The 11,078-nt window shown below is 55.9% G+C and overlaps 2 protein-coding genes across 2 annotated transcripts in view; one reads left to right on the top strand and one right to left on the bottom strand.

Moving 5' to 3' along the window:
- The window catches only part of LOC116828393 (uncharacterized), a 666,188-nt gene that overhangs the window by 385,524 nt on the left and 269,586 nt on the right, over positions 1 to 11,078 (bottom strand). The gene's annotated exons all lie outside the window — the stretch shown is intronic.
- LOC116828410 (uncharacterized) overlaps positions 1,970 to 11,078 on the top strand; it is a 36,577-nt gene continuing 27,468 nt past the window's right edge. Inside the window, exons 1-6 of the mRNA XM_032786621.2 lie at positions 1,970 to 2,006; positions 3,549 to 3,938; positions 4,966 to 5,092; positions 5,594 to 5,707; positions 5,967 to 6,080; positions 6,410 to 7,725. Of these exons, the coding sequence (XP_032642512.2) occupies positions 1,983 to 2,006; positions 3,549 to 3,938; positions 4,966 to 5,092; positions 5,594 to 5,707; positions 5,967 to 6,080; positions 6,410 to 7,725 (2,085 nt within the window). The 5' untranslated portion in view covers positions 1,970 to 1,982. The remainder of the gene's footprint in view (positions 2,007 to 3,548; positions 3,939 to 4,965; positions 5,093 to 5,593; positions 5,708 to 5,966; positions 6,081 to 6,409; positions 7,726 to 11,078) is intronic.

Genomic DNA, 11,078 nt, shown 5'->3' with positions numbered 1-11,078 from the left:
TGAACTAACCTCGTTATCTCTAGCTTGCTTGCTAGCATATATATACCTAACCCTGGAAATTTCCACTACCTACATCTGACGAAGTGGGTATTCACCCACGAAAGCTCACGCTCCAAAACGTCTGTTAGTCTATAAGGTGCCATAGGATTCTCTGCCGCTTTTTCTTGAATTGTGGGCACCAGAACTGGACACAGGATTCCAGCAGCAGTTGCACCAGTGCCAGATACAGCTCCGATTGCACTGGGAGCTCAGCTGATTATCCACCATGACCCCCAAATCTTTTTCAGAGTCAATGATTCCCAGGATAGAGTCCCCCATCCTGTGAGTATGGCCTATATTCTTTGTTCCTAGATGTATATCTTTACACTGAGTCATATCAACATTAATGGTCCAGCCGGGTCCTGGGCACTGTGCTTACAATCTAAATAAAGACAGACGGTCAGAGGGGAAACAGGCACAGAGTGGAGACTTGTGCAAGAGATTCCCCCAGCAGGCTGGTGGCAGATAGAGATGAGAATTGTGGTGTCCTGACTGCTTTTTCCATAGACTTGGCAGAATCTGATACTTATTTTTTAAATAATTTTATAATAACAACGTTCATTTTAAAGCATGCCCCCCCAATACTTATTGATTTTAATTTTTCACTGTTGTGCAAAGTTAGGGGTAGGAAGTGTTTTGAAATCAATGCAAATGTTCACAGTTGCTGGATATTGGGGGGTGGTCAGCCAATAATTATTTTACAACAGTCAAATTTGAGAGTCAAAACGATAACGCTTTACACTGTTAAACACCAATGGTCAACATGTTCAAATATACAAATACCCCTTTGTTTAAAATCAAAGCTAATAAATTCTCAGGCAGCATTTGTCTCTTTTTACCTGTCTGTAAATGTCCATTAGTAAAGATAGGAACATGTCTGGTAGGTTTCTGTGTATGTGAAATTGACATTTCCCAACAAAAAATCCAGGGGAGGGATAGCTTGGTGGTTTGAGCATCCCTCAAACCACCCAGGCAGGGCTGGCTCTAGCCATTTCGCCGCCCCAAGCACGGTGGCACGCCACGGGGGGCGCTCTGCCGCTCTCCGGTCCCACGGCTCCGGTGGGCCTCCCGTAGGCGTGCCTGTGGATGCTCCACCGGAGCCACGGAACCAGTGGACCCTCCGCAGATACGCCTGTGGGAGGTCCACCGGAGCTGCCTGCCGCCCTCCCAGCAGCCGGCAGAGCACCCCCCACGGTATGCCACCCCAAGCACGTGCTTGGCGTGCTGGGGCCTGGAGCCGGCCCTGAACCCTGGGTTGTGAGTTCAGTCCTTGAGGGGGCCATTTAGGGATTGGGGAAAAAATTGAGGCTTGGTCCTGCTTTGAGCAGGGGGTTGGACTAGGTGACCTTCTGAGGTTGCTTCCAACCTTGATATTCTACCATTCCATGAAATCTGATCCTGCCAAGCCTAAGAAGGGCCATAGTCCATCCAGCCCAGTGGCCTGTCCTCGGACAGGGGCCAATGCCTGGTGCTTGAGAGGGAATGAACAGATCAATCATCCAGCTGCCCCCCTCTCCCTGGTTGGCAGCCAGAGGCTTAGGGGCACCGAGGCTGGCGGCTGGGCACCTAGGCTAACAAACACCGGCAGAGCCAGGTTAGCCGCTAGACGGGGCTGCCTTGCAGATGCTCGGCACAGCCCCCCCCGCTGCTGGGCCCAGGACAAGCCCGGATCCCCCAAGCGCCCCCAGCTGGGTTGGTGCCGCCGCATCCCGGAGCCTCAGCGCTGCCCCCCAGCCGGGCTCCCGTCAACCCCCGCCGCCAGGGGCGCTGCGCCTCGCCCGCCGCGCGCCGCTCCCGGCCCCGCAGCAGGCGCGGCTCCCTCGCTCCTCCCGGCTGCGCTCGCTCTGCTCCGCCCGGCAGCGGGATTGCCCAGCCCGCGACGGGAGCGGAGCTCGGCGGCCGGGCCGGCTGAGAAGCCCCGCGCAGCGCCGACTGGGGGGGCCATGGCCGAGCGGGCCGCTGCCAAGGTAGGGCCGCGGAGCAGGGGAGCCTCGGGCCCCGGGAGCTTCCTCCGAGCCGGCTGGGCCCCGGGAGCCGGGCCGCGGGGAGCGCGGGGCTGCCCGGCCGGGCGGGGGCGGCTCTGGCTGCAGCGGGGAGCAGGGATCGGTCCCCGCTCCCACCACCCCCGCTGGCTTCCGGCCCTCACGGGAGACGGGCCGCTGGAGGACTCGGGTTTGTGCGGTGGCGGGTGGTGCCCGGGCGGCCTGGGGCTTTGTCCCACGCTGGGGAAGCCAGGAAGTGGTTGAGAGCCAAGTAGGACTCAGGCTGCAGGGGGATGAGGAACCGGAGGTCCCGTCTACACTATAACCAAACAGTGTTTTTGTCCCAGTTTGGGATGCGAATCTGAACCAGTTGCATCAAACGCGCCTTAGTTGTGTCTCTTCAGCCCCTTTTCCACCCCACGGCCGTTTTCCATCCTCGGTACAGAGCTTGTTTCCCTGCCTTCCGGCCTCATCCAGGCACCTACCCGAGTGGCCCAAAAATCAACATGCAGGGCAGCGCATGGGGGCCATGCACTCTGGGCGTCCTTGCAACAGCAGCGTTAACCTGGTTACACAGGCCTGGCTGCCCGCGCAGTCCCAGGGCTGTGATGCTGATCCATGCCATCCTCACACGTGCTCACAGAGTCTCTCGCCCTCAGCAGGGACCCAGCAGGGTTTTCTCAGCACTGAGTGCTTGGACACTGTCTGTCTCTTCCGCTGGTGCCCAGTTGGCGTGTGCTTGTCCGGAGCAGGGAAGAGGAGTAGGAGGAGACAGATATTGGCAGCACCAGAGCCTCCAGGCCCCAACTGGCCTTTCCAGGCTCTACTACTCCTTCCACTTGAACAAAGGCTGGACTGGTCCCTCTCCAATACCCCCATCTTGCTGGTTTCTCCAGACTCCTGTCCACCCAGCTACTCCCTCCCCAGCACACCTCTCATGCTGCTCATGGCCAGGCCGTGGGGGTGATGGTTGGCCCTTTCCAGCGGTGAGAAATGTCACGCATGGAGCACCACTCAGCTGAGTGGTAAGAGTCTCTGGTGTGGGATAGGCCTGGCGTGTGGTCCCCAAGAACCTTCTCCACGTCTGTTTTGAAGTGGCAGCGGAATTAGGTCCCTTGGTAGAAGAAGTGTTCAGATCAGCGGGTGTAGCGAGTTCGTCGGTGATGAGCCTGAGAGTCCCAAACCAATGTGAGGCTGACAGGGAAGGGTCTGTTGTCATTTTTGTTGTTGCAGCTGGAAGCAGGGCCGCCCAGAGGATTCAGGGGACCTGAGGCAAAGCAATTTCGGGGGCCCCTTCCATAAAAAAAAGTTGCAAAACTATAGATTATTATATTCTCGTGGGGGCCCCTGCAGGACTCAGGGTCTGGGACAAATCACCCCATTTGCCCCCCCGGGTGGCCCTGTCTGGAAGGCAGCTGTAAATGACTGACTCTTGGGCCCAGAGAGCATGGAGCAGCCTGGAACACGGGAGCGGGCCTTACGACCTTTCTCTTTGTGGCCAATCTCTTCTTTTCTCCTTGCAAGCAGGCTCCGCAATGGGATGTCACAGCAGAGCAACCGGTGCCTTTAACGCCCCCGGCTGCCTCTGATCATACTTCTGAGGCAGAAATGCAGCTGCCGCTGGAACAAACTGCCATGTGGCCAGAGGTAACGGTGGAGACGACCATGGAGTCGCATGCCACGCGACTGTTGACGCTAGAGGGAAGAATGGGGATGGCGGAGAACAAACTAGTCGGTTGTGAGAGGACAGTGGTGGAGTTTGGGAACCAGCTGGAGAGTAAGTGGGCCGTGCTGGGAACTCTGATCCAGGAGTACGGGCTGCTGCAGAGGAGGCTGGAGAACATGGAGAACCTGCTGAAGAAAAAAGATGTCTGGATTCTAAAACTTCCCCCAGGTGTCCAGGGAGAAGTCCCCAAGGTAACAATATCCCAGCTAGCACTGAGGGGCAGGAGTAAAGCTGTCCCCTCTATTAGATGTCCCAGGGGTGTGTAGCACAGGGATAGTCAGGCTATTACAAAATGTCTTGGATAGATTGGGTGCACTGGTGCACAACAAAGCACTGGTTGGGGCTCCTTAGCTCCATTCTTCTCCTCCCCATCTATAGACCAATCAAAGGGGGAGAACTACAAGACACTCTGTCTTACGCTAAGATGCTGTGACAGGCTCTCAGATCCGGCGTGAGTACAGGGAGCCATGCAACGAGAACAGGAAATTAGCGAGTGTCCAGAGCTATCGATTGGAACGTTGGTACTCGAGTCTTAACCTGTAGTACTGAGCCTGCAGCTTTTCCTGGTATGCAGCTGGTAAGTGCAGTAAGTGCCAGTCTTTGGTTTTGTGTATTTTCCTTCAAGAGGAGCGAGGGATGCAATTGCTGATTCGGCACCGGGAGAGAGGAGGAAGTGGGGTAAAGGGAAAACAGGTGATATGAATTGGTCCAGAGCATCCTAGCCGTGGTCTCCGCTCATAGAGCTATCACAGATTCGGCGAGCGGGTATCCCTGCTTGCAGGGAGAGGTTTGAAGGGGCCGGGGTGAGGTACCTGCAGTTACATCAGTCAAACTATTGCAGGCTAAGGCACGAAGCGGGGAATAGAGCCACGCTCAATCAGCAGTGGAAGGCTCGATGAAAGTATGGGGTTCGGAGAAGGCATGAGGGAGAGTGCTTGGCATACGCACTGCTGGACGCTTTCCTGATGGAAGGGGCCGCATGAGATGAGACATAACGTCAGAACCTGGAGAAGCTGACAGAGTGTTAAGAGGGAACTGGGCAGAGTACAGGCATGAGAGGGAACGTTGGGGGCACTGTGAGAGGCAGGGTGAGCTGCGTCACACTCTGAAGGTGGTGACGAAGGAGGTTTGTGTGACACTGTGCTGGGGAGGGGAGGCACTGAATCTTCTCCCCAGTAGGAGCAGGAGGTGCTGAGGGTGTGACGCTTGTGATTTCAGGTCCCTGTGAAGTTCGATGAGGTCTCAGGCTGTTTCTCCGGGCAGGAGTGGGGGGTTTTAGAGCAACGGCGGGAGGAGCTTCACAAGAACACAATGAGGAACAACTATGAGACGTTGATCTCGCTGGGTAAAAATGAGTTGAAAATTCCTTTAGTATCAGTCAGATCTTGGAAGTGCCAGATGCTCCTCAGTATATTGCTCAGGCTGTAGGCATCTGCTAGCCTGGCCTCTGGAAGGCTCTGGTCTTACGCACAAGGAGGTAGGGAGCCCCTCTTCCTGATCTCTCTCCCCACGCATGATAGGGGGTGCCTAAAGCGTATCCTGCAGGCCCCATTTTGCTCCTCGCTACTTGCCTGTGATCGGCTCACAGTGCCTGAGCCCAGACAAAGCCAGTCCCACATCAGCCCTGTCCTTAAGAAAAGAGCAGCCACTCTATCATTTACTGCCCTGGGTGCTACCCATGGCCTATGGAAGGGGCTGGTTTAAACTAGTTAAAGATTCTGAGGATTTGTATGTGTGACGGAAGGGGCTGATTTAAACTAGTTAAAAATTCTGGGGATTTGTAGGTGTGAACTCAGTGAATTATTAACCAAACCCTAATCCCCTTAATGTCCTTTCCCATGAACAGACAATGCTGCTTCCATGCCTGATGCTCAGTCCCCAGTAGAACCCAGGGTAGAGTCTCGAGTCCAGGAACAGCAGGAATCTCAAAAAAGAGAATCTCCGCTGGATCCCAGCACAGGTGAGGAGGAAATGACCAGAGCAACTTGGACGCAGCAAGAAGTCGTCAAGGGCAGGAAATTAACATGAGCTTCCTGTGCTCTTGTAGTTGTTATATCTCTTCTGATGAGTTCAATCAACATGTTCCTTCTCTGTGGGAGTTTTCGCCATTCACAGCTAGTGCTGGCGCTAGTCAGATGTTGCCATCTGCCCTGAAATCCTCCCTGCAGGGTTCAGCGGATGTGAGAGAAACCTAATGTCATTCTCCTTCCTGTGAACAGGATCTCCCACTTCTACTCCCACCGACAGTTCATGGATTAAACAAGAGGAAACACCATGTGCTGAGATTCAGGGGGGCTTGGTGGAGAGAGAAATCCCTACAGAGCCCATCAAGGGTGAGTTATGTACACAGGAAATGCTTTGCCGGCAGAGGAGAGGGATGTGACTGGGCAGTGGAGGTAGATCACAGATGGGAGGACCAGAACACGAGGGTGGGAAGGTGATAAATGTGTAAGGACAAGGTAGCTATGGTGAAGCAGTGTGGCGGGGCGGGAGTGCGAGAGGCTTTATGATTATTTATTTGTATGGCTCCAGCAGTGTGCTAGGCACCCTGCAGTCAGGAACCCTCTCCACTCACAAACCTTCCTGGGCTTTCCTGGTGAATGAGGAATGTCCTGGGAAGAGGTTGCTGTTAAATCCTCTCTGGATTCCCTTTGTATTCCAGCAGATGAGTGGTGTCTCGAGGACAGTGCTGCCATCCCGGAACTTCCCGGGGGGGTGCAGGGAAGCTCGGAGGAGGATTTTCAGAGACCTGCTGAGAGATGGAGCCATGGAAGTCAGTGCAGCTCACTGACACGGCAGGGAAACCATGCAGGAAGCAGCCTAGGCCAGCCCACTCCATGTGGAGGAGACTTCAGCGGCCTTGCACCAGCCACTGAGCAGGAGGAAAGTCCCCCAGGAGAGGGGCCGTATATATGCAATGAATGTGGGGAAAGCTTTGTCTGTAAGCAGTTGTTTGCAGTGCACCAGGGAGTCCACACAGCAGGAGGAGTCTGCATTTCTCCAGCATGTGGAGAAGGCCTCAGTCAGAAATCCAGTCTCCTACATCCCCAGAGAAGCCAGGTCCTGGCAGGTGCAAAACCCTACAAATGCTCTGAGGGCGAGATAAACTTTAGCCTCAAATCCAGCCTTCTCAAGCACCAGGTCAGTCACACGGGCCCATACACCTGCACTAGGTGCAGGAAGAGCTTCAGGCTGAAGATAAGCCTCCTCGTCCACCAGCGACTCCATGCAGGGAAGGGCGAGGGCTCACTGCTCTGTACGGACTGCGGGAAGAACTTCACCCACCCCTCGCAACTGGTCCGGCACCAGCGGATCCACACGGGGGAGCGGCCCTACCAGTGCACCGACTGCGAGAAGAGCTTCACGGAGAAGTCCAAGCTCACCAACCACTACCGCACGCACACCGGTGAGCGGCCCTATGCTTGCACCCAGTGCGGGAAGCGCTTCATCCGCAAGCACCACCTGCTGAAACACCAGCGCGTGCACACAGGTGAGCGGCCCTACCAGTGCCCCGAGTGCGAGAAGAGCTTCACCCAGAAGTACTACCTGGTTGATCACCGGCGGCTGCACACGGGCGAGCGCCCCTTCCAGTGCCCCACCTGCCAGAAGAGCTTCACTGAGAAGTCCAAGCTCACCAGCCACTTCCGCATCCACACGGGGGAGCGGCCCTACCACTGTGGGGAGTGCGGGAAGCGCTTCACAGAGAAATCCCAGCTCACCAACCATTTCCGCATCCACACCGGGGAGCGGCCCTACGCCTGCGCCCAATGCGACAAGTGCTTCATCCGCAAGCACCACCTGCTGAAGCACCAGCGTGTGCACACGGGCGAGAGACTCCACCGCTGCCCCCAGTGTGAGAAGAGCTTCCGCTACAAACAGTCACTGAACTGCCATCTGAAAATCCACCTGGGGAACCACTGCCCCATGGGCAGCGCCTTGTCCCCTGAGCAACAAACCCCAGCTAGACCTCTTTGTGTGTGAGAGAGACGGGGCAGGAGTCCCTGGGCTGGGAGCGCTTTGCAGGTCCTGACGTCATGTGACACACAGGGAGGCTGGGATTTCCAATTGGACCTATAGGAGTGCGCAGTGTTGTCATAGCTGTATTGGTCCCAGGATACGAGAGAGAAAAGGTGGGTGAGGGAATCTCCTTTATTTGGACCAACTTCTCTTGGTGAAAGAGACAAGCTTTCAAGCCCCACAGAGCTCTTCTTCAGGTCAAGCTGGAAAGCTTGTCTCTTTCACCAAGAGAAGTTGGTCTGATAAGATATTACCTCACCCACTGTGTCTCCCTACCAGAGTTAGACATCCAGCTCTGGGACATCACATTCCCTGAGGCTGCTTGGAAAATCGCAGCCTGAAACAACCCACTAAATTCCTTAAATATCCAGCCTACAGCCAGTGCTGGATAACTGTTCTATAACTGCTGGCAGTTTCATGCCACCATCCTGTAAGGGGTATTTAATAAAGCTACCTAGTTCTCACATGGCACTTTTCATCAGTAGAGCCCAGAGTGCTTTCCAAATTTAAAATTATCTTAACAGGGTCTAAATTTTGGGAGCCCAGCTGGAGAAGCCTTAAAGGAGTCTGGTTTTTCAGAAGGTGACTGCTTGGCACTTGCTTAAAATCAGACCTCTCGTAGGCCCAACCGAAAACTGAGGGGGCCCCCCAATTACTTGTCACTGCTGAAGAACATAGGCCATGATGTGCAACTGACTCCTGTTTAAAGTCTCTTTGGTAATAAATATGAACTTTTTCCGGGAGGGGGGGGGGGGGCTCTCAGGTTGGGAGGTGTTGCCAGCTATTCATTGGCTTGTGGATATGTGGAAGGGGTACAGGTTCCACTTTCCTTGTTGTTCCATCTCATTTTGCTGCCCCACTGAGCCAGGAGAGGGAAGCACTAGACTAAAAAGCCCAGTGGTGTGAAATGCCATGATCAGCACGCCTACCTACGGGCCAGCGGCTGGAACGGAATGGGACTTCCTCTCCGCCCTGTTGGAAGGGAGGGTTTATGCTGGGTGGAATGAAGGAGGCAGATGCATGAGTGGGCTCCGGTCCTGTTGACTGCAGTGGGAGTTGATGGCACAGCTCAGCACTTTGTGGGATTAGACCCACAGCCTGGAGAGCGTAAAAGCAAGAGGGCTTGAGGGCCTGCAGTGAGCAGCTGGATGGAGTAAAGAAAGCATGGAAGGGGCAGCACCAGGGGGGATGGGAGGAAGGTGGCAGTGAGTAGGAGAATGGAGCAAAGGGGACAGGGAGGAGGGATGGTGGGGGGAGAAGAGAGAGCTGAGTCCCGCAGCTCCTAGCTCCATCTCTGGTGTGGTAGAGCTTGATAGCAGGCAGGCTCAGGCTTCTTTGGTTTGGGGCCACAATCCATTCAGATTCATAAATGGAGGGGTTGTCACTCTGCTTTGGTCAAGCAGCTGGTGGTTTCTGAATACGCTTTCCAGTAAACCTCCTGAAGAGCTGCTGGGTTGTGACAGTAAAACCTGATGGTGTCTCCTGAATTCAAACATTTCTGTAAATATCAGTTGAATGAACATGGTGCCTCTAACAAAATGTCTTTCCCTTGGTTTCAAGTCAGGTGCACGTCTGTATTTTGTACCATGCCCCTTTCTGCCAAGCTTTCCATTCGGCCACCTGTATAACTTGCTTACTGAGCGTCACTAACCCAACCCACCTCTGTTTTTTCCACTGGTCTATTTCCACTCCTCCCACTTGCTGCCTCCACTCTAACCTCCTCCTGTCACAAGCTGAGTTTCACTAGCACTTCCCCAATGCTTGTCAGGTGAAAGACCCATTTTCAGGGTCAGACCTATTAATTAACACCCCCAGCATTGTGAGGTCAGTGAATATGCCCATTGCACAGATGGGGAAACAGAGGCAGTGAGTGGGGAAGGCATTAGTACAGGGCTGTTGTTAGTGCTCCTGTTAGAGGTGTATGGAACACTGAAGTGAATCTCGTGCATTAACCTGAAGTTTAGGACTTAGTGTGAATGGAGCCACCGTGTGTGCTCTTGAAAAGCTTGTGGTTATGCATGGCCATGTTGGCCTGCACACCCTGTTCTCCCTCTGTTCCAGTCTGGGCGCCCATCTCCTCAGTTTGCTTAGGAATGGCAGGGGGGTGCTAGGTGGCCGGTCCCAGTCCCCTCAGCTGGTTTTGGGGAGGTGCCTGGTGTTCAGCTGCTGTTGCTGAACCCTGAAAACTCTTCCAGGGTGGAGGGTAGGACACAGCCTGCCCCCCCTAGGCCTGGGGCTGAGGGACTAGCAAATGCCCCCTGCCACTAGGGGTCAGCATTGAGATGTGGGCGTGAGAGAATCTCACTGGCTGGCACCAGGGGAGGGTGACAGCAGGGACACATCCTCCCATTGCCCAGCACCAGCTTCCATGGGTCCTGGGACATCGGTGTCCTGCTCTCACCGGAGTGTGTTTGCTGGGGGGAGGAGGAGAAGCCACTTCCCCGCCCCCTCCCCACCCCTTCCAGGTGTAACGGGGGGCAGGGGGGGGTCTAGCCAGCCTCTGCAGGGGACAGTGAGGGGTGCCCCCCGCCAGGGCCGGCTTTAGGCCGATTCGCCCGATTCCCAGGAATCAGGCCCCGCGCCTTAGACACTTCCTTTTTTTTTAAACTTACCCTGGGTCCCTGGCTGCGATCTGCTCTGGGGTCTTCAGTGGTCCCGCTCCCTTGAGCGAAGCGCAGGCAGGAGCGTGGCAAGCCCTGCGGCCCTGGCTGGAGCGCGGCAAGCCCCGTGCCCCCGCTCTCCTGGCTGGAGCCCCGGCTGGAGCGCAGCAAGCCCCGCGGCCCCACTCTCCTGGCTGGAGGCCTGGTCAGAGCGCAAGCCCTGCTCTCCTGGCTGGAGGCCTGGTCAGAGCACGAGCCCCGCTCTCCCAGCTGGAGCCCCAGCCGGAGCGCAGCAAGCCCCGCGGCCCCACTCTTCCAGCTGGAGCTCTGGCCGGAGCACGGCTCTCCCGGCTAGTGAGGGGCTCCGGGGGCTATTTAACGGACCAGGGCTCCAGCTGCCTCTGCCACCCTCGTCCTTTAAATAGCCGCCAGAGCCCCACCACCCCCATGCATTCCCCAGGGCTCCTGCAGCTATTTAAAAGGTCCAGGGCGGGGTAGAAGCTGGGGAGCTCCGGGCCCTTTAAATAGCCCCCAAAGCCCTGGGATAACAGGGAGCTTGGGGGCTATTTAAAGGGCTGGGGCTCCAGCTGCTTCTGCTGCACCCCCTGCCCTGCCCACACCAGCCCCGCTCCACCTGCCTGCAGCCAGCTCTCCACCCCATGCCCACAGCCAGTCCTTGTCAAACCCCCTGCCGTGTCTCCAGTCAACCCCTGC

This window comes from Chelonoidis abingdonii, chromosome 2 (assembly GCF_003597395.2).
Source record: "Chelonoidis abingdonii isolate Lonesome George chromosome 2, CheloAbing_2.0, whole genome shotgun sequence".
Taxonomy (NCBI): domain Eukaryota; kingdom Metazoa; phylum Chordata; order Testudines; family Testudinidae; genus Chelonoidis; species Chelonoidis abingdonii.
The sequence above is the reverse complement of the archived record's forward strand: the minus strand, read 5'-3'. Positions and strand labels throughout refer to the sequence as shown.